The 23,627-nt window shown below is 41.1% G+C and overlaps 1 protein-coding gene across 10 annotated transcripts in view; it reads right to left on the bottom strand.

The window, feature by feature from the left end:
* Positions 1 to 23,627, bottom strand: part of KLHL29 (kelch like family member 29) — a 1,379,660-nt gene that overhangs the window by 267,627 nt on the left and 1,088,406 nt on the right. For all 10 annotated transcript variants that reach the window (XM_068280223.1, XM_068280220.1, XM_068280224.1 and 7 more), the window contains one exon: positions 1,429 to 1,567. In XM_068280223.1, coding sequence (XP_068136324.1) covers positions 1,429 to 1,567 — 139 coding nt within the window. The remainder of the gene's footprint in view (positions 1 to 1,428; positions 1,568 to 23,627) is intronic.

The raw sequence follows: 23,627 nt of genomic DNA, 5'->3' as shown, positions 1-23,627 counted from the left end.
TTTCATTCTGTATTTATTGCTTTGATACTGACAGAGACACATGTTCTATAATTACTGAAATTTTAGGCGCTTGTTTAATTCTTTAGAGAATTTGCAACTCTGTGCCCAGAGAAGGAAGCCATTTTTGTGTGGTATATTGGCCTGGATGTGGTCTACTTAGTTTGTGAAACAAATGATTATTCTCAGAGTCTGAAACAACCAAACCTGAGTCACAAGGAGGCTACACAATCATAATCTAGGCCAAACCATTATTCGAAATAATACAGCACATTGTTATTCACTCTCAGTATGCACACAGATGTAGCTCAACCATTTTTATTTGAACAGTAATACACAAAATTGTAAATGGGCTATTTTCGAAGTTAAATAACCAATTACAAAATTGTCATGTTCTGTGTGGACATGTGATTAGTGCTGTGACTATGCTATGACCTAGTAAGGCCTCTTTTCCTTGAACAGCTGAACGGCTGGAATACATGGCATGTTTGACATGCGGTGGCATTTCCCGGCATGCAAAACCATGTCATGTCAGGTGCAACTACTTGGAGGTGTCCCCTGTCCACCACCAGTCCCTCGCCTGCATCAAGCATTAGAAAGTGCCCAGCCTGTGGACCGGAGCAGCTAACAGGCAGTGAATTTACCACCTTTAGTTGCTCATGGAAAGGAGGCCTTAAAAAACTGCAGTACTGAATCCTGTGTGACATCACTCACTCATATGTCCTAAAAATCAGCTCACACAAAATGGCCTCAGTTGAGCATAGCCAACTAACTTTCTTTTTGAATTATAGAGTTGGTGCAGTTGCTTGCTTATAATAACTAAAAATGAGGCTCTGAGCAATGCCGAGCCTTTTAACAAAACACAAGCTTTTCACTGGCTTGGTTTACATTATACAACTCAGTTGTCATTTTTCAAAAAGAGATCAGCACACAGTGCTGCTAGTTGTTTTTGTTGTTGTTTATTTAGCACAGTGTTACATCATCTTCTTTACATACTGTACTGGGGTTTGACATGCCTGTATCTTAAAAAGGGGGTAAAATAAACAACAAAAATATATTACATTACGAATCAGGGCCACATTTTTAGCACAATAAGGCATACGCACACCAACACTTTAGAACCTGTGGCTAAAACAAGACTTGAAAGGCTGTGTGTGGGAGGTAGTGAGAGGCTAAAAACAGGATGCCAGCTAGCAAGCGCACCACAGCAGCGCCATACGTATTGAACATCTCTGAGGGTTCGAATGTGAGAGTACATTCAAGAAAACTGCAAAGAATGGCTACTGGCTCTGTGACAAGGAGATTCAGTCATCGCAGACCTGCAAGAAAGGGGAAGAAAGAAAATAAAATAAAATGAAATAAAAAAATAAAAGCCACACATATGCGCCCTACAAAAGAACAGACCAGATCACAGCTGGAAGGGAGGCAAACCTTTTAATCAGGTCCTTGAAATACAAGCTGCAGGAAGCTAGAATATTTTGATGGACTTCAAACTCTTTGCCTTCAACAATAATTTTCAGGTCTGTAAACTCTTTCGATCTGCGCTGCTGGTTCAGCTCCTTCAACATTTCTGCAGAACAGAAAAGACAGACATTGCCAGGGTACCAATTACGTATTAGGTTTTTTATATCTGTGTTTTTGTTTTGTTTTTTTATTTTGACTCTTGTTATGTATCTATATTTTTTTCTTTTTTACTTCTTATCAAATTGAAGATAAAGAAAGTACATTGAAAGATATCATGAAAACTGGAGGCGGACCAGATTGCCTGCTTCATGTCTAGAGACCTCTGAGTGTCTCCAGTGGGAATATTGTCTACTTTTAGGTGGTAAAAGAAGCCCTCATCTGAGTCACAGTGATAAATAACGAAGCTAAAATTAGACGTTTGTTCCTGCAGTCTCATGCAGGTGCATAAAATGAACATAAAGTTGTATTAACTCGAAATAAATAGCATTTTAATGACTAACTATAAAACTGTTGAGCAAGTTGCCATCATTTTGCCATCTGCACCAGTTCTCTTAATTCTTCCATTGTACTTTTAATTTTTGTTCATAATGCACGACCTACTGTAAAACAAAAGGAAGTTACAGATCACAGAGGAGTTCCATGAGATGAAAAAAAAGCACACAAATGTCCAAGTCCTCTTATACAGATCATGAGACTCCTCGGCAACCTCTAGTGCCCTTATGTTACAGTAAGAAAGAATACCTCATAACTTACATTACACAAGTTCCAATTTTGAGCAAAGCATTTTGTAAGAATTGATGGTTTCGTTAAAACGTGTATTTTTTTATTCGATGATGATAATCACATATATTGAGGAAAAACTTAAACTATGTCATTCAACAATGGGAACATGTACCAAGATACCTGAGCATATTATACACAGAGTGTGGTACCCGCTTTCTGTTAACTGATGATGGATCAGTGAGGCGGTTACCACAGTAATGGGAAATACCAATGTTTGGGAGAGGGTGGGGCTTCTGTGTACATATTAGTATGGCCCAGGTTTCAGGACCTAGTGACTGACTGTCAGAAAACTAAAATTACAATTTTATAGAGAAAAGCTTTAATAATTTAATGCTTAGGATAAAAAATTACCATTAACAAACTGAATTTACATTGGGATTTTAATTTATTGTAAAAAAAATGAAAAATAAATCATACACTCTATAGGCGTTTGTATCTGACATAAAACATCACTTAACCTTTCGATAAACCTTCTCGTTTATCTATCTACTTGCTTATATCTGTATTTAAAGAAAAAAAAAAAGCGAGCTTCAACTGCTCACATTTTTTGTTCTGTAAAACTTCGGGGCTCATTTACTAAAGCATTTTCAGAGGTCTCAAAGTCTCTACAGTGGGGATTTAATAAGCAACCCACCAAACATAGACTGGATTATTTAAAAAACTCTTATTGGGTAATTAAGATTTTCCACAATCACAGTGAGCATTGCTAAAATGCTGAGAGCTATGTGAATAAGTGATTGTGTGTTTGTAGTTGCATGCAGCATTCATTGAAAAAAAAGTGTTATTTTCTATAGGTGGTTGCTGAAAGCCATGAGATTTACTGTTGTTTTCAAAAAAGAAATCCAGGACAGTCTAAGTTTACTTAAAAAAAAAAATTATTGTAGCACCTGCATGTGACTAATATCATGTAACTAATTTTCTGACCCTTTAGCAACCCCATTATCTTCCAATATCACCTTGGCCAGGGCTGAAGTCTACCACTTTCTGTACCACGTGATAGCAGTGAATTTTTTTTAAATTCAGTACAGATTTTCTGGATAATTTTCGGCCAATCTCACTGGAGATGCTTGAAGATCTCTGGAAATGCCTCACTAAATTAATCCCATTTCATAACTAAAATGTATTCACTTGTCAAGAGGTGAAGAAAATATCCAATCATTCCTATGTACAGTAAATATACTTATTCTCGCTGACAGACATAATTTGAGGTGAAACATCTTGTAGAACTCAAAAAAAAACAAACTATCCGTTCTTCGGATTTCAATTTCGATGATAATACCTGGGTACATGTTTCCTTTAAATATAATCTCACTGTTGATTACAGATATGACATCACTGCTCTCTAAACACAAGTTACATTTTACAGTGATGATGTCACTATTATATAAACACAACCCACCACATCCCGACTTTCGAAAAACTAGACAATGGCAATCATAATCCACAAATAGAACACGATTTTGTTTTGTTTTTTTATATTCTTAAAACACACTTTTGTAATTTACCGATGTGTGTAACTTGTGTAATATAATTTATATGTTGATACTGTTTTTTTTTTCATCAGTTTGGCAAGACTGATACATTTCAACATAGGTCACAACATGCACCAGTATAAAGTCACAGGGAAAAAAATTACAAAGGGATGAAAATAAAATTCACAGTATATTAGCCTTTCAATAACACGGATACAACAATACATACCAGCAGGATATAAGCAATTTGTCATAACACTGTGCCACTTGTACAAATGTGCTGTGGCTAAATCATTGCAGAAGGTAAAAAGGGGAAAAAAATGTGGCAGCATTTTAAATGACAGGTACCCTTGCACATTTTACCCAAGGTGTTTTAGTCTCACCAGGTAAACACTACATAATGAAGCACAGTATGAACAAGTCTGAGTCAAAAAAGATTTAAGACCTGTGGGAACAATGCATCTTGGCTTGTGTGCGTTCTGAAGAAAGTTAATATTCAGCGTACATCAATGCAGGCAATTACATTTAATAGAAACAATTATTTATAAACAAATCAATTACAGTTTGTGTAATTAATTTCTGGGAACAAACAAGCCCACACAACCATTTGAGATAAACAGGAGACAGAAATGACAACAACCATAGACCTTGTTTATGGGGTCTTAAAGGGCGATACCGACTTAAACCATATCTTGTTCAAGCAACACGAGAGTTCCAAAGCCTCTGCCTAATATAAAAAGTTACAAGAAAATGCAAGACACATCCAACACCAAGGACATCGTTTCTTATTTGCCGGTAGCTTTGGAACCATCCCAGGCCAACTCTGCTTAACTCCTTTAACCGGGCAGAACAAGCCATAACTCTTATTACGGGAAGTTTCTGGGTCATTATCTAGCCAAAACCATTTTTTTTGTTAATTATCAGAAATTCAGCAATGTATTTGCAAGCACAGGCTGCCTCTAAATGGCCATGAGGTGACAGGATGCAAGCCGTCCAGAGTCTGCTATGGGAAAGAAACTTTGGAGGAAAACAAGGAGAGGGCCTCAATTATGATAAATGATAACATGAAGATTTGAACACTGCAAGAATTCTTCATCTATTAACTAGAGTAAGGTTCAAGAAATAAGAAAAGCGCTTAAAGGAAATCTTAAGTGACAGAGAGAAGATCAGTTTAAGTTACCTGGGGCTTCTTCTAGCCCTCTTTAATGCTTCAGGCACCTCGCTGTCCTCCTGGTCTGCTCGGCTGTGCCGCTATCAGCCCTGGTCTGCCTCTGGCTCAGGTGCGGACAAAGTTAACAAACTGCATGAGCAGAATGTGTGAATGTCTAGAAGACAAGAGCGTCCGGGGCACATGGGGTGATGGTGGCAAAACCTAAGAGACCAGCAGTAGAGCAAGGGACCTGGAGGACTACAGGGGGCTGGAAAAAGCTCCAGGTAAGTTAAACTGAACTTCTTTTTGTCACGCAAGAATTCCTTTAATGTATAAGTCTGATAAGCCTATGGGTTTAGTAGAAAGACCACTTAAGGCTGTGAGCAGACAAATGCCAAAAGTACACCTTATCATTGATTGTGGCCTTGCTCAGTGTAGCCTAACCAAAAGTCAGGGTAGACCATCCACATGCTGCCCTTAGGGTCCAATGAATACAATGAAGCTACCAATGGGCAGGGTACCGTGGCCTCTGTCAGTGAAAAACAGAGGGATTGGACATGTTTCCTTATTAGCTGCTCTCAACTGTGTTGGGCAAAACCATCATATTGCAGAATACCCTAACTCCAGGCCAGTAGAGTTTGGTGAAGGCAGCGCGTGGTTGGTCTTCTCTGGCTTACAATCAGTGTGCCCTAAGGGAAGCCAAATCACATGGGACTCATCTACCCTCTCCCTAAAGAGCCTGCACATCACGGGAGTTCTACATACCCCTGGTTGAACTTGAAGGACAGATGTCTTTTTTTGCAACCAAACTAAAAATGTAATGATCTTCTTAGATACATCATATACAGAACTCTAAAACATACCAGCCTGTAAGAGAACCTACCTGCCAGATCGCATCCCATCTTCGTGGCTGTGAATGGTGAAGCAGCAGGATACCTGTTTAAAAGTGTCAATTGCCCAGCATGGGGTTAACGTTTGCAGGCGCGCCACACTAATCTTTTAGAGACTTCCTTGGTCATGGTTTCTTTCATTTCTTTTTCACTTTCTTGTATTATTTAAATGTCAGAGCGCCAATTTGTCTTGGAAACCATCAAACTCGTATCACAGTCAATTTATTTTAACCTTCTCATTTATAACAGGGGAGCCGCTCACCGGTGGCCACGATTCAGCAGACAAGCGGAGAAATAAGGATGAGCCTAGCTTTGATCTGCTATAGATTGGTGACTTCTACGAGTTAAGAGGCACGGTTTACCCATTCTTAAAATGCAATGAATTTGAAGGTACTGAGGGAACAGCAGGAATTTACATAGAGAAACTTTAATCAGTGGACAGGAATTCATGATAAGCAATAGTAAATCAGGCAGCTGATAATAATGCTTAGCCCTCCCTATGCAGCCACCACATCGTAAAGATGTGGAACCAGTTATAATGTAGAGTTGGCAATTTAGGAATTGGGTGGGGAAGATACTGCAACAATTCCAGAGACAGCAAGACACTTATAACTATTTCTCAGCTGACCTGTTAAGGTCCATAAACCAGGATCCCATCTTAGAAAACAGGTCCTGCTTTTGGTTAAGTGTGGCTGCCACACCGCTTTCCCGAGAAATGTTCATGGATGGAATTTTAACAATATGCCGTGACATACATGTAAATGGAACTAGCTGTGACAGTGTGGGCAGACACTTATTTAAATTCACTGGCCCTGGAACCATAAATAAAAAAACAAAAATTAATTTTTATTTTTTTGTTAAAGCCCAACTGAATTTAAAACTGAGCGAGGCAAGTTTTCAAACCAATCATGTTAGTGTATAATACTATCTAGGAAGTGAGGCTTGAAAGTCAGTTGTGCAGCTGCATTTGCAAGCAGCTGTGCACCCATCTGTGCAGACTTACGATGGCTAGGTAAATTTGTTTTGGCTATTTGTGGTCCAACAATTGATCAAAACCGTATTTTGTAATTGTATTTCCTGTACATTATGTCTGTGTCCTCACATAGAGAATATGTGTTTTCAATTGTAATGCAGGGAAAGGTAGCCCAGAACCACTTGTTCTTCTTGAGAAAGGGCGATGCCCGAAACATGTCGTGTATTTTGTCATGCTTCGTTTCCTGTGAATACAGTGGTTGAAAAAGCCTTCTGAGTGCGGTCTCTGATTTCTATGATCTACATTGTGGTTTAGCAGGAGTGGTGTACCTGCTGGGGACCTGCACCGGCCTACAGGTCAAGACTACTGACCTGGTGAGTGGAGGTGAGAGGGTGAATCTACAAACAATGTTCTTCTTTGGGGGTGGGGGGTGTCACATGGTCACACTTGATTGCCCCGCCCAGCATCTGCATTCAGATGGGAGAGGATGAGACCTGCATTGATGTCTGAGAAGCATATTTGGCTCCGAAAATGGGTATTCTGCCAAGAAATATGCTCTGGTATATTGGTAATGTACACTTATCATCGTGGTTGCTGTTAGAATTTGTCTCAATTTGGTTAAAGTTCAGTTGGGGTTTTGCAATCTGAATTTTAGTCTGTCATGATTGGTTAAGAATTAGAACCTCTGTGAGTTTATTGCTGCTGTTTTTGTAATCGCTTGGGAGATTCCTTTTCCCACATAGACAGATGTCACTAGAACAGGTTCCCCTGTCACATATATTACATCCAAATACGGTTACAAAGTTTGTTTTGGGATTCCCCTTATATTCAGTCCCAGAGCCATCTGCCACATGGACAGTGAGGCTCCCAGCATTATTGCTTAAAGTGGACCTGAACTCTTGCACAGGACAGAAGGAAAACATAAAGAAATGCACCCTGTATGTATTTAGAGAGTTTGGCCTGTCTAATTCCCTCTCACCCGTGACTAATCACAACTGTAATTTGATTTCTCAGCTGTGTCAGCTGTCTGCCTTGGCAGAGCAGCTAATTTGTTAACACAGGATGTTGACCCTATGTCTGCTTCCAGCAAAGCAGGACATAGACACATTGCAAATTCATTGCAGGATTTGTATCAGCTGTAACAAAGAAATGTTTTTCTTTCAAAGTTACTTTGCTGTTGCATATATTTTAGGACAGATAGAACGTTCTGAGTTCAAGTCTGCTTTACTGTGTGATTGGCCTCTTTTCCAAGTCAGTGTCAAGTACAGGTGGACATGTTCAGGCTTGGGGCAGTCTACTGGAATACAGTACATTTTTAGGTTTTAGGTATAATGGGGTCCTGTACATTTTAGAACTATATGGTACTGACCTAAAGCTGTGGGGAGTTGAGGTCCCAAAAGAACTAAGAACCCTGGAAAACTGGCAAATTTACCCCCACGAAAGACGTGACCCTTAATAAGGCTTCTCAAACTCTTCATGATTACAGATCCTCAATAGATTGCCCAATATATTTTCCAAAACCTTCAACAGTGTCAAAATCCTCATTGACTTTAGCCCTACATAATGACTTCAAGAGATGTCAGTAGCTTACATACGAATAACTACAAACAAAACAACTACATGCAATTAATTCTAATCTAAGAACAATCTTTGTCCCATACAGTAGTATTTCTGAACATTATTTTGGTATGTAAGCCTTTGTAAAAGCCTGTGCCTGCCAAGAAACCCCTAATGTATGTAAACTATCTCAAGTACATCTTGAACCCCTATACAACTATTAGCAGTACACCCTAATTATGTAAAGATGATTTCCAGTCATTCCCTTATTGCCTTTAATTAAAGTGGATCCGAGATAAACTTTTACTCACTGTACAATCGTGCCCATTACATATATTTTATAGGGCATTCCTCAAACTAAATCCTTTTTTTAAAAAAATGTAATGCCCTAATTCCCTATAAAGTAAACAAGCTGCGCCCATAGCTCCTTCCCTAGGCATTCTGAGTCCCATGTAGCACGTGCTCATGGGAGCTGATTCTGAGTCCCATGTAGCACGTGCTCATGGGAGCTGATTCTGAGTCCCATGTAGCACGTGCTCATGGGAGCTGAGTCTGGGGAGGAGGAGGCTTTTCTTTAAGGAGGTGGAGGAGGCGTTGCCAGCCGGGAGCTGCTGAAATTTCAGAGGCAAGGAGGTGGAGAAAGGAGAGAGGAGGAGAGGGGAGTGGAGGTTTCACAGGCTGAGGGGTAGAGATGCAGAAAAGCTTGCCTGTGTAATGATGACAAGCAGACTATAGCTGCTCTTATTTGATCACAGGAAGAAATAATTATATACTGTTGAAGCTGTTTGCAGCTAGATTTACTGTGTAAACCATCAAACTTTAGATAAGATATATAGGTTATTTGCTATAGTTAGTTTTTCATCTCGGATCCGCTTTAATGAAATGCCTTACCTAATTAAATTTTCTTTATATGGTGATTTATCATTCTCTTAAATTTAAAGCTTTGCTAAACTTCATCAAATTCACAGAGCCCAAGCTCTCCTGTACCCTCCAGAAGTTACTCCCGGATACCGTTACCACATGTTGAGAATGTAAGCCATACAGTATAGTATTATGTGTTTTCCATACCCCTGGTTAACAACATTCTTGTAGAACAGCAGTTGAGACAGGACAGGCAAAAACCCGACAGAGGTTGTAACCCCTCCCCACTCTTTATAAACCCAAAGAGGTTCATGTTATTTATCAAATTACTGAACACAAAAGGATGATGGTTGGTAAGGCATGACATTACTGAAATGGTATGTTACACAATAAACTGAATGAATGATGCTGAATGAGCTTTCAGTTCCAAGTATTGTTATTAGCCAAGAGTTCATACTGTATGTAATGTCCAGCAGAGAAATCAAATTATCTTTATTTATATTTTTCTTGTTCTAGCATTAGATCTGGGTCAGCTCATCGTGGGCGAGTTAAATACCGTAGGCGTATTACTTACACAAGATAAAAGCAGGCAACAAAAAATGATATAAGCTACAACACACTCATCTAGGAAAAAAAACCAACACCAACACATTCAGCTGTGCAAATGTCACCATCAACCAAAATTCAGAGACATCCAAACAATCATGTCCACATTCAGGCCTCGTTCTAAAATTGAAATGCCAGAGTGGTAGAGTTAAGCGGTGTGGGGTTTGTCCTTCACATACACAGAGTACAGGAGGGATATCGGAGTACGCAGATAAACAGGCTGTACAGGAGGCTTGCAATATGGCTACTCTTGGGGTGTGGGTAACAGATGCATGCTGATCTGATAAAACATTCAGATAAGCTCCTTTAGACTGCATGGGGAATAATATGCCGAAGAGACACGAGAAAACTATCTGAACTTATAAACAAAGTTGAGTGGATCAGATATTGACCACATTCAGCAAACAGGGTAATAGTCCAGCTTGTTATTATACACTCTAACCATGGAGGTGACTGCTGCTGAGAAGACCTAGCCGCTATGGTGCTTTTACACTGTTATCAACTGCAAGCATCCATCACCTACAATCTCCCATCACCCTAAATATGGTGAACTCAATTCCAACTTTACAAAGTATTCCCCAGCTATGTCATAACCACCCCCTGGTCCAACACCCCAGTGTAAGGCTGGGTTCACACTAAAACCTCTATGCAATTCACATTTTCATCTGAGTTTTCTCCTAAGTGATATGTTCACAACTTGTAAATAAAACACATTTTAAATCACCAGCAAGCTTAAAATAATTTTGATAAAAGTTGTTCAACAACTTTTGGATACTTTTTCAAACGCAGAATGGTGAAAAGTTATTTTAAATATGAGTGGAAAAAATATCTCCTAGGAGAAAACTCCGGAGAAAAAGTGAATTGCATATGAGACCTAGCACCCAAATTAGTAATGAACATTTCAATTGATGCTCTGTTACAACACAGGGGCCCAATTAACTTTTTCTACTTAGATTTCTCCTAGGTGATAATTTCACACCTTGTCAATAATATGCCCTTTAAAGTGGAATGAAACCCAACATTTCTACTTTGCTCTAATAGATTATTTACAGCATATTATATACAACCAGCATTTTTTTGTTACTAGAACTGCATTCAAATGGTTAACACAGGCTTTAGAAGCTTCCCTGCCAGCAGAGCTGGCCGCTTCCGAACTTTACATAATGTTATCTTGTGCTTAATTGTATCAAGTGAGAAATGTAAACAAAGCTTTCTCTCACACTGCAGGGTCCCCTGAACAAAGTCAGACAAGCATACATGCTTTCTGATTAAGTTAGAGGATGAATAAAGCAGTCATAAATAAAATGCAAAGTCAGCTCTCAGAGTAAAATAAGTGTACTTTAGAAACGTATAATTTCTAAATGAATAATAATACTTATGCACAACAGCAAATATGCTAACCGTATGGCATATAAAAAGTAGGAAAACATGTTTTTATTGAATATTATGTCAGGGTTTTATACCGCTTTAAGGCACCAGCAATACAAATAATAAAATAAAATACAATACTCAAAATTATTTTGCTAGCACTTTCTCATGTACCTTTTGGCACTTTTTCAATTGGAAAGAACTGAAAAGTTATTTTAAAAAGTACCAAAAAGTAGGTGGAAAAGTACTGCCAAATTATTTTGAGTACTTTCTTGCTTTCCGTAGGCTTAAAAGGCATTTGAATTTGAAAAAATGAAAAATATCAAGTTAGAGAAAACAAAGGAGAAAAGGTGAATTGCACACGGCCCAAGGAGTGAATATATCACCAAGGAGAAAAAGAAAACTTAGGAGAAAATTGAATTGAATAAGGGCCATAGAAAGAGAGCAGGAGATCGAGAAAGAAAGAAGAGAGGCGGTGTAGAAATAGGGGATGCAAAGGCTGCAACCACACTGGGGCTCTTGGGCCACAGGGACCAACTAGGGGCCCTCCGAAATCCATCTTATTAGATTCTTATTGATGTTTTGCTGATAATGAATATTTCTATATGTGCACTACAAAGTGATAATCCTTAACCACTTCGGTACCAGAAGCCTCTGCCCCCTTAAGGACCAAAAATCCGCCTCTCCCGCCGGTCACGCCGCTCTGCCCCCGCCGCAGGCTACTCTCTCTGCCGTCGCTATGACGGCAGAGCGCTGTGCGCCGGTCAGGTGCCGCTTTCATTGGCTCCTGACCCTGTCACTCAATGTAAGCCAATGGGATTGGCTTATAGTAATGACAGCGCCAGGAGCCAATGAAAACGGCTCCTGCCCGGCTCACAGTGCTCTGCCGTCATAGAGGCGGCAGGGCATCACATTGCGGCGGGTAGAAAGCGGCGAGAGCGGCGGGAACAGGGACACGCGGTGAATGGGACTTAGAGCTTACGTCCGGTCAGAACCGTGCGCCACCCACCCGACGTAGATTTGTACTGCATCGGTCCGAAATTGTTTAAAGAGTAACTAAATTATAAATTACAGTTTGCTTTAAACCTAGGAAGTTGCCAAGATATATAAAATAACACATGATAAAGTGTGATTTTCTCACTCCTACAGTCCGTATTCTATGGTCTTGAAATCCCTGCCCTCAGTGTAAAATTGGGCCCTGGCATTTTTTTTCTTTCCAAACCATAGGTGCAAAGGATGCTGGGAGATTGATGTCATAACTCCACCCCTCATGTCCATGTGACCTAACCTAGGCAGACAGACAGACATCTGAAATAAGAATAATAGCAAACACACATGATAAGACAGGCTGCAGCAGTTTTCCTGTCTCTTCTTTGTACTACGGTTTGTGAAAAGAGAAGTCATTTGATCCAGGCAGGCAGAGGGCAGGGGAGGGAACCAGGCTGGAAGGGGAGATACAAAGCTTCTGCATTAGGAGACATAAGGAAGTGCTGCTACAGATATAAATGCGTGTCTGTTCTATCCACTATGATGTACCAGATGTAAACTTTATATGTTCATCTAACTGTAAAAAGTTTATAGACTACATATATGTATTGCCACTCAGACCTTTTTTTTTGGCTGGAGGTGGTCTTTAACAAGTTATTTTACACCTCTCTGACATTGCAGCTGTCCTTTGTATCTTTTTGGGCTCCATAGTAATAGTTGCTTGGGGCCACATGTAAAACATGCATTGGGGCCTCAAGCTCCTTAGTTACGCCACTGGAGAAGAGGGAGTGAATGAGAGAGAGAAAGTAAGATAAAGTGATATAGAGAGAACAGGAGAGGAAGGAGAGAAGAATGAGATATGGACAAAGGTAGCTAGAAGAATGGATGGATGGATGGATAGAAGCACATCAAGAAAAAAACATTCAGAAAAAGGTTTCTTGAATACAAACACCATCAAAATCAATGTCAACATAACTTAGCAGGTCAGAGAGAAGGACAACCTACGTAATCGCATCCAAACAGCATCAGGTTAATTGCAGGAGGTGAATGAAGTATGTTATTGCACTGGGGAAAGAAATCCATTTCCAGAGTTTCAGTGCAAAGCCTGGACATGAAAACATCCCCTGTGTGCTTATAGATATTTAATAGAAAGATGGCAGCGGTGCCTGAACGACTAATTATTCTGCAGTAAAATGGGTCAGTGTACGCTGGGGATGGAGCAGATGATTAGGAGCACTTGTGAAGTAAGACCAGCCATGGTCAGGGAGGACACCACTCTACCCTATGGGGTCTATACAGCCTCTTCATTTGTATTCAGCAGGAGGAACGTCATCTTTGTGTTTGGAATGGGAGCAACACAAGGCACACAGCAGAGTCAGTTCACTCCGAGGCCAATTAACCTACCAGTGTGTTATTTTGGAAGGAACCCAAACACAACACAGGGTGACCAAACAACCTCAGACGGTGCCCTTTCTGCTGCAGAAGAACACAGACCAAACATCTAGTGAGCTTCCAGAAATTCTAATGCAGATCTTAGAGGTCGCTCTATATCCACCTAATGAGGTCTCTCTATATCCACCTAATGTTTGTATGGTGCAAAGCAGGAATGGAAGCTAGACAAGAAAGCAGCTCAGCAAAATCACAGCTGTAACAATATTTAAAGTGGACCTGAACTCTTGCACAGGACTTAAAGGGATACTGTAGGGGGGTCGGGGGAAAATGAGTTGAACTTACCCGGGGCTTCTAATGGCCCCCCGCAGACATCCTGTACCCACAGAGCCACTCACCGATGCTCCGGCCCCGCCTCCGGTTCACTTCTGGAATTTCAGACTTTAAAGTCTGAAAACTACTGCGCCTGCGCAGCTGCATACTCGCTTTCTTCTATTTCTCGTCTTCATAACCATCTATATTTACCTTCCGCGCGTTCCAGCGAGGCTTCTAGTCTTGGTGGATTAGCACTTCCTATTTCCTTTGCGCTACGTCACTTCCGGTGACGTCACGAGTTACGTGCGCACCTTCCGATCTCCATTTAAACGCCGGTTTGCGGCGAATGAACACGGTTCCTCCTCTCCTTGACAAAGCGGGGGTTGCGCCTGCGTAACTAGTGGGGCTGCTAGAGGGGATCTGCCGTCTCTCCTGCTCACTGTTGCCTAACTGATCACTCATCCGGGCTAAGTATCACTCTATTTATATTCCTATGCACTTTGTCTGTGGGCTGTCTGTGGGCTGCTACACTGTCGTGACTACATCAGAGAGCTATATTGCACTAATAATATATGATTGTTTCATGAATTTTTTGCACTAATAAGCACTTTATCCACAAGAGTGGATCATATCAGTTGGTGTTATCACAAATTATTCTATGTTTTATTTTACATGTAAAATAAGGGTTTTTTTTTGTTAGTTGATTATTTTTTTCTGAGCTTCAGCACTGCACGTATATACTGAACCTGGGTTCATGCAGGATACAGGTTCTATTGAGAACCTGTAATACTGTGTATCAATCAATTATTGTGTGTTTATACTTATTTGTAGCAACAGATGTTTTTCAGCATGGATAATTTTTATGGGATGTTTTATTGTGCTTTTAATAGTTGTTGGGAGTGAATCCCTGTCATACATTGTACCGTTAGGTGGATCATTTATAATAAAGATCTTTTATTTATTGCGATACAATAGTATTGAGTGGTGCTTGTTCCGGGGTTTTTTTCTTCTACAAATAGTGCTGCGTTTCTGACCCCAGCACACTCAATTTCCTTTCACAAGGGTGCGAACAAAACTCATTCAGTCTCCATATCCCTCTCACTTCAGGTTCTCTATAAATAGGCAGTCTACACCTGCCGCTTAATTACTGCTGGTGAGTACTGCTGAGGAAACCTGGTGGTGGTCAGTGTAAGGGCAAGGCAGTCTGAGTGGAAAATACCACCTGCAGGTAGAACAGGGAGTTGCAGTTCTCCACATCAGCCTCAAGAGTGCCACCTGGTGGTGAGCCAAAGTTTGCACGTGCTAACTAGGGTGCTAAGTAGTTTGCACGTGCTAACTAGGGTGCTAAGTAGTTTGCATGTGCTAACTACTTAGCACCCTAATTTGTACGTGCAAAGCTTTTGTGAATCAAGCCCAAAGAGTTGCAGGACAAAAACATATGTGGAGCATATCTAATGCAGTTATTTATTGAGAGCCTTAAAGTGTGCTCTAACAAATCATTACTGATTTCTGTGTAATTACTATTCCACATTAATAATTGCAGGCAGCAGTTTCTTAAACAGTCCCTTTTTTTCAAAGTTCCATCTAAATGGCTTCCTCCAAAATTGGCCGTAGACTGTGATGGAGATCTGACTGTAGTAGGGAATAGATTGTGAGCTCCACTGAGGGTCAATTAGAGACAAGATGATATACTCTGTAAAGCTATATAAACAACAAATAAATAAAAAAAATAAAAAAAGTTAGAGATTTTCTTGTCTCTTTCACAACTACAGGGTGAGGAACAGGTCACTGAAGGACTAGTTAGTTCCTTTTTCCAGCTTCATAACTCTGCTGGAGAGAGCAATCTGCTGCATGCTCTTTGTAGTGGCCAGGACTTTATAACAGCGGTAATAAATGTTTGCAAGGGGGTCTTTGAAGCTGCTCACTGGCTCAGCCACTTGCTGTGTGTGCTGGAACTAAGCATTTGGTAAAAACTAGGGTTTCGGATAATCTGCTGAGAATTTTGGTAGAATTCAGCATCAGCAAGAAGCACCTCTAGCCTGCATCTTGCCTAGATGTTAACCTCCGAGTCAAGCTAAGGTAGGGCTCTAACTGTTAGAGGCATCCAAAAAGCTTTTTTCTGCAGTTTGTCCTGTAATAGCTGTAGGAGCTGCCATCCTCCCCCTCTGTTCTTATTTATCCAGGAGAAGGCATGAAGGTATTAAAATGTGAATTCTCAAAACTGTTTGAAGCACAGTGTACTATCCCCCCCTTCCCCGCAGATGAAAGCCTTTGTGTGCTCATTGCTACTGCTAATTAAAAGCCTCTAAGAAACAAAAACTCCCAAAACTCTTTTCCACGCTACTGTATTCAAAACTACAATATTAATAAAAAATAACTTTCCAGGCACTGGAAGATACTGTATGTTGCCGGCTGCCACTCATGTGCCTTTGGCCTTACTGCTGCTACCCAAAATATTCAACAATCAGCACTAGGTAAGAAAGCAGGAAACTGCTAAAGCCACTCAAATCTACCTAAAAAATAATGAATGCAGAAATGACCATTAGCTTAGAGCTTGATGGAGTGGGTGCCGCTGTTCATGATCAATAATCATGCGTCATATGTCAGTGGGCGGTGCATGCATCATATGTCAGTGGGTGGTGCATGCGTCATATGTCAGTGGGCGGTGCATGCGTCATATGTCAGTGTGATACTCATGGTCTGCTGCTCTCTTCAGGCTGTAAGTTGATGCCCGATAACATTTATAAGACAAAAATAATGGCCCGGCGCTGGATATACAGAACTGTACAAATAAGAAGCCTGGGGAAAATGAGGTATAATTTGAATGTAAACTAAAGAAGATATAGCATTGTCACTTCCACTTTTCAATCACTGATAAAAGTATTGTCACAGTCCTCCCACGGGATTGTAGGCAATGCCAGTTATATCTTCCTTTGTTAGTGATGACGCTCCTGGTAGCATATGGAGCGCAGAACAGGCTAGTTGTAGTGCAGATCAGAGCTGGCCTACTCGCTGCAAAACTAAGGAGCGTGGAGAGGAGAGTGCTAAGTCCCGCCCACGGAGGTATCAGAGCCATTTGCATTACAGATGCAAGTGGTTTATTATGATTTGCTGCATTTTGAAGAGAGGCTTCATGATTGGCTCAAGTGTGAGCAGAAAGTTTTGCAGGATGCGTGCTGCAAGTCCCGCCCACGCAGGTATCGGAGCCACTCACAGGAAGCGAGCGGTTGCCTCTATTCAGTGACAGCTGCAACTTTTAAAGAGCCCTGGATACTGTACTAGTGATTTGTCCAGCCTGGCTATGCAACCCTAAGGTTTACTTAACCTTGTAGTACACCAAAGGTGCAAGTGCTTGTACTGTACCTCCAATGGGAGGACAGAGTTGTTCCTTTGCAGCAGAGAACGTACCAGAGCATGCTGGGCAATTTCTAGGACAATAACTTCTGATATAGTAAACCACTTTTCCTGGTCCCTTAGAGTTTACTGTAACGAGATTATACTGTACTGTAAACAATAAGCAATTTGTCTTTATTACGTCATTTTCACTACAGTTCCTCTTTAAAAAAAACAATGGGATTCTTAGCTTGAGAAGCACTGCTCTGCATAAAAAATAACATTTGGACTCTCTGCCTACTAATCTTTTCAGGCAATATATTCTGCAACAGAAGTTGGGCTTTAAGTTAATAAAGTTCTTAATTCAAAGTAAACATTTTGCAAAGGTTGCCTACGCTGTGCACATGGCATGACATGAAGTCTTATCACTGCAGAAGGTTTCTCTACTGGGGATCTGCTTCAGGATTTGAAAATGAACTTTGGATGATCTCCCCTCCTTCCCTTCCTTTGCCTGGTATGTATTTATTGACTCCTTATGATTTGTATTGGGCCCTCCTTACATTCAATTCAAAGTTTGGATTTTTTGGTTTGACCTATGAGTCTTACACTTTATTTATCTAGTTCATGCTGGATTTCATTTGTGTATTATGTACTGTGACATTTAGTCTATGTTTAATAAGGGTTGGCACTATTAAAAATGATGGAGCTCCCACTGCACAATTTTGACAGGGCTGTTAAAGGACACCTGAACTGTGAGGAATAAGGAGGCTGACATATTTATTTTCTTTTAACCTCCCTGGCGTTACACAGTTTAAGTGGCTGCGTCCGCGGGAGGGATTTTTTAATTAAATGTTCTTTCTTTATGTTAGCTAGCATAAGGCTAGCTAACTATGCTGTTCAAGCCCCCCTGCACCTCTCCGACCCCCCCCCCCCCCCAATCGCCGCCGGTAACACTCACCCGTCTGCGATCCCGCGAGAGCTGCAGCTTCCCAATCAGCATCACTCGTCGACATGACGATAATCGGACATGACGTCATGCACAGTTCCGATCCTCCCCATAGCGAAGCCGGGTGCTGATTGGGAGGCTGCGCCATTGCGGGATCCCTGGGGGGTATGTATACTGGAGGTGATCGGGGGAGATCGGAAGGGACCAGAGCGACTTGGGCAGCATAGTTAGCTAGCCAAGTGCTAGCTTAACACAATGAAACAAATTTTATATTAAAAAATCCTCCCGGGGCGATGTGATCCCCAGCGGCAGCAAGCCCAACACTGTGTCGGGCATACTGCCAGGGAGGTTAAGCCATGCAGATTGCCTGGCTGCCCTGCTTATCCTGTTACTCTTATATTTTAGGTACAGACCCTGAACAAGCATGCAGGTCAGATGATTCTGTCTTAAAGGATACCCGAGGTGACATGATGAGATGGACATGTGTATGTACAATGCCTAGCACATAGATAACTATGCAGTATGCCTTCTTTTTTTTCTCTGCCTAAAAGAGTTAAACATCAGGTATGCAAGTGACAGTTCCTGTCTGAGTCAGGACTGGATCAGACGACAGTGTGACCCTCACTGATAAAAAATTACAACTATAAAACACTTTCCTAGCAGAAAATGGCTTCAGAGAGCAGGAAAGAGATAAAAAGGGTCATAGTTCATAGATTTTAGCTCTGGCATACTTCAATGGATGTGTCATTGAGCAAAAACAATAAACAGTAAAAACTCAAAAAGTAGATTTAAATATAAAATAAAACTGTGGAATATCTTAAAAAAGTCATTTTGTTATTTTGTTTATTTTATTAGCTTATTTTCACCTCAGGTGTCCTTTAAGTCTGACAAAATTAGCAGCATGCTAGTTTCAGGTGTTTGATTCAGACACTACTGCAGCTAAAGAGATCAGCAGGATGTCAGGCAACTAGTATTGGTTAAAAGAAAATAAATATGGCCGCCTCCATATCCATCTCAGTTTAGGTGTCCTTTAATGTTAGGCATACTTCCAACTGTCACTTTTTTTTAGGTGAACTGAATCCCTCTACCCCTCTATCTTTTCCATTTCAAGACTGATGTCCAGATGAATAGAAATATATGTTTTTTTCTACTGAAAAAAATGTGTTTAATTGACAGTAAACATTATTCTCATTCTTTAAATTGATGATTCTTATTGTCAGATGTTCATATGAAGAAAAACTAATGGCGATAGAAAAGACCGGTGTGGTTTGAATAATAAAACTAAGTATTTTGCCTATGAATTCTTCATGGTATGGATGACTAGGGGTGTGGCTGTGGGTGTGTCAGAGGTGTGTTTTAGATCTGTCCCTCTTTCTTACCTAAGAAAGTTGGGAGGTATGACATTAAGAACCCATGAGAGATAACACTTGTCCCCATGGATACAAGCCGATGTGCTCAAATGTACTTACATACAGAATATAATACAGGTAGTCCCCGACTTACGAACGACTCGCCGATACGAACGGCATGGATTCTCTGTTTCCATGGGAACAAGTCAAATTTTTTTTTTTTTTAAATTGTACTTTTAAGTAAAAATGGCTTTTAAACTTGTATAAACAGGTACAAAGGGCAGAGGTGACAAGGAGGGGGACACTGGAGGCACGGGAGGCACAGAGGAGGTACAGGGGACAGAGATGGCACAATGTTCTGACTTAAGAACAGATTCAGGTCAACAACGAACCTACAGTCCCTATCTCGTTCGTTAACCGGGGAATACCTTTCCTTCAAGTAAGTATGGATCTACCTATAAACAACGCATGTCTAAATGCCAAGTGCAGAACTGGCTACTTGTGCCGCGGAGGGAAGGGGGGACATTTATATTTATGCACAATTACCATAGCTTTCCTACTTGTGTCTGACCCCATCTTTATTACCAAGAGAAAAAGAGATTGGCCCTACAAGAACCGCACCACACAGTATTCAAATACAAAAACAGCCTTTATTAATCCATATCAATGATAAAACCAATTAAAAACAATGACAATTGCACATTGTAATACTGCCCTCAAAGTGCACTGTAAGTGCTGCTGCGTACATATGAATCCACAAAAAGTAACAAAAACACAGCTATATCCATGGGTAGCAAGGGATGAGGAAAAGATGGGTGTTGTGAGACTAGAAGTACAAGGAAATACCCTGTAAGGGTAGGATGACCCCAGTGAAGGAGGAGATACAATGTAACTCCACAAAAATGACCCGTGGAAGGAAGTGTAGTCAGCGTGTGCAGTCCCATGTGAAAACCATAATGGGATAAGGGTATAGACAGCAGGCGCTGCCCAGTGTGCAGACCAAGGGGGTGGTACACCCTCAGGTGTAGAAAAAGCTGAAGCTGAAGCGGGAAATGAAAGTGGAGCGCTTACCGAAGGAGTGCTGTGCAGCAGGGCAGGCGTGCAAGGAGCTCCTTGCACGCCTGCCCTGCTGCACAGCACTCCTTCGGTAAGCGCTCCACTTTCATTTCCCGCTTCAGCTTCAGCTTTTTCTACACCTGAGGGTGTACCACCCCCTTGGTCTGCACACTGGGCAGCGCCTGCTGTCTATACCCTTATCCCATTATGGTTTTCACATGGGACTGCACACGCTGACTACACTTCCTTCCACGGGTCATTTTTGTGGAGTTACATTGTATCTCCTCCTTCACTGGGGTCATCCTACCCTTACAGGGTATTTCCTTGTACTTCTAGTCTCACAACACCCATCTTTTCCTCATCCCTTGCTACCCATGGATATAGCTGTGTTTTTGTTACTTTTTGTGGATTCATATGTACGCAGCAGCACTTACAGTGCACTTTGAGGGCAGTATTACAATGTGCAATTGTCATTGTTTTTAATTGGTTTTATCATTGATATGGATTAATAAAGGCTGTTTTTGTATTTGAATACTGTGTGGTGCGGTTCTTGTAGGGCCAATCTCTTTTTCTCTTGGTAGTAATTGCAACTTTATTTGGCCTTTCTGCACACTACTTTGGTCATCGTTACCTTATTGTTCAGCCTTTTAATTGTACTCTTGCGGATGGTGCTTGTCTGCCTTGTTTTGTTTGACCCCATCTTTATCACATTTATCACTATCCCAGAAGTCCCTTGTCCTTTGCTGTTGCTCCACCCATTCATGCCATGTTTGTCACTTGACTATGTACCCACTCCCCTTTTCTCACAATAATGGGGAGGGTCAGTCATAAGAGTTCCCATTAGGCGGTCCTGGACATTCTCAACATGACATATATAAAGTCATCACAGGCATGACGGGGTGTGCTGGACAAAGTGAATGACAGACAGGGACGCCTCAGGTGCTACACCTGCTATTGGCGAAAATTCTGTTTTGTCCCCACGTTTATTGCCTGATGAAGTGGGCTGGGCCTGCGAAACGCGTTGCACTTTTTTGGGGTACTATTTAATAAATGTGAGTGCTGCTATTCAGACAGTCTTTCGTGTCTGCTTTATGGAGGTAAGTCCACCACTTCCTCCCAGCAAATTTTAAAGTTTTTATCCGTTTTTAGCCTGCTGGCGCCTCTGTTCTCCTACTGCTATACCGTGTCCACCCCTGGTGGAGGGGTGATCTACCCCCTTATGCATCTACAGAGAGCGACTTCTTATCCCTGAGTGAGGACAGGTCTAATCTCCTCACCTGCCAATACAGTGGTTGCCTTTGTGGTAACCCACGTTTGTGAGTATAATTTTCTCACGATAACCTTTACTTAATTTATGCTTAACATACTACACTATATTGGGCTCTCAGTTTCTCTACACTTTAAATAAGAAGTATGTTTCTTTCAGATTAAAATGAGCCATAAATGACTTTTCTCCCATCTTGCTGTCATTTACAGTAGTAATTTGACAGAACCGACAGGTTTTCGGCTAGTCCATTTCTTCATGGGGGGATTGTCAGCATGGCCTTTATTCTTTATAAAGACACTCCTTGAAAAGGATTTATATAAAGATGCTGTACAGCTTCCCTGCTCACTGCATACTTTTTTAGCAGTTGGATAGAGCAACTGCCATTCACAAAGTGCTTTTGATCATAAAGAAAACCATGAGAATCCCCCATAAGGAGATGGACTAGTCCAAAACCTGTCAGCTCTGTCAGATTTCTACTACCTACTGAGAATGACAGCTAGATAGGAGAAATGTAATTTATGGCTCATTTTACTCTGCAAGAGACATACTTCTTATTTATATGTGTTTACAGGTATTTTACATTTTACAGTTTTCGCAATAGTGGTCCTTTAAGTAGTTGTGGTTCGCCATCACTTACTTAACTGTATAAGCTGAGGACATTTTAGTATCCAACACTATGAATTATTTCTCTTCCTTAGGCATGGAGCCAGTGGTAATCTGCCTTCACTTCCATTACTGCTCTAGTCTGCATGTTTTGACATTTTAGCGTAGTCGGCAGGAAAACATGGTTGTATAGACTGAGATGTGTGGCCATACAGATAGCTACCAAATACATCAATGCCATCCTGAGCAAAAAGTTGCCTTGTGTGATTAGAACTCCGTAGCTGTTCCATGCTTTGGGTTCAGTGAAATAAGCCCAGAGGTTGTTATCTTATTACTCTGAGCATGCACTGATTCAAGAACTGTAACTGTCATCCATCAGCGCCTTTCTTACATTGCAGATTATCGCTAGAAGCAGTTGGAAGGCTCCCCTGTTACTTCCTGCAAGCACTTCTTTTGTTGTAGGGACATAGAAAGTTAATTTACTGCAGCTAATGTCTCAGAACATTAGGAGATGTTCCTCTATGGAGAAGAGAGCAGAGTTTTTGTTCATTCAAGGCGCTGCTTCTCTCAGCACCGCTAGTTTACGGTGATTGGATTCCGCTCAGGGTCAAAGAGGAATTTGAGTGGAAGTGAAAAAAAAGAGAGAAGAGTTTGGGGAAAAAAAATACTGAAGTTTACTAACAAAGACAACCTGCGGTTTAAACATAATCCTCCAGATTTTCTCTTTAAGTAAAATGGAACCTCTGCCAAATCAAAGGAGCCAAGAAATCCTCAGTGGAACAGCAGAGAGGGAGTTTAGAATTAGTTTGCGGTCTATAAATATTTGTAGGTTCATCGTAATCTGAGCGTGGAAGAAGCTGAATTCTAATTAGTTTGCAACAAGTCGTTTTCTGAGTAAGACAATGAAAACAGAACTTCACGTTTGCCGTTTAAAGTGTGCTTATACTGTAAAATTAAAGCTTCTTCAACACAGGAGGCGGCTGAAGGCAGTGAATTTACCACCTGTCAGCTAATTCTGTGCATTGGCCAACGGCTTGCAAGGCGCTCAGCATCGGGCGGTGCAGAGGTCGAACACGAAAATGTTGTATCCAGAGCGGGAGATCTGGGCACAGCCGGCGCCACCATAGTAATAGGAATTACCGCTATAGCGGAACACAGTGAGTAACTTCGGCGCCATCAGAAGATGGAGCTGAAGTTACTTTTAAAACACTGTAATTTGGCCGCCAGCAATAGCTGGAAGCCAAATTACATCTTTCCCCAC

This window comes from Hyperolius riggenbachi, chromosome 4, assembly GCF_040937935.1.
Source record: "Hyperolius riggenbachi isolate aHypRig1 chromosome 4, aHypRig1.pri, whole genome shotgun sequence".
In the NCBI taxonomy this organism is placed as follows: Eukaryota; Metazoa; Chordata; class Amphibia; order Anura; family Hyperoliidae; genus Hyperolius; species Hyperolius riggenbachi.
Note: the sequence above shows the minus strand (reverse complement) of the source record. Positions and strands in the feature narration are given on the sequence as shown.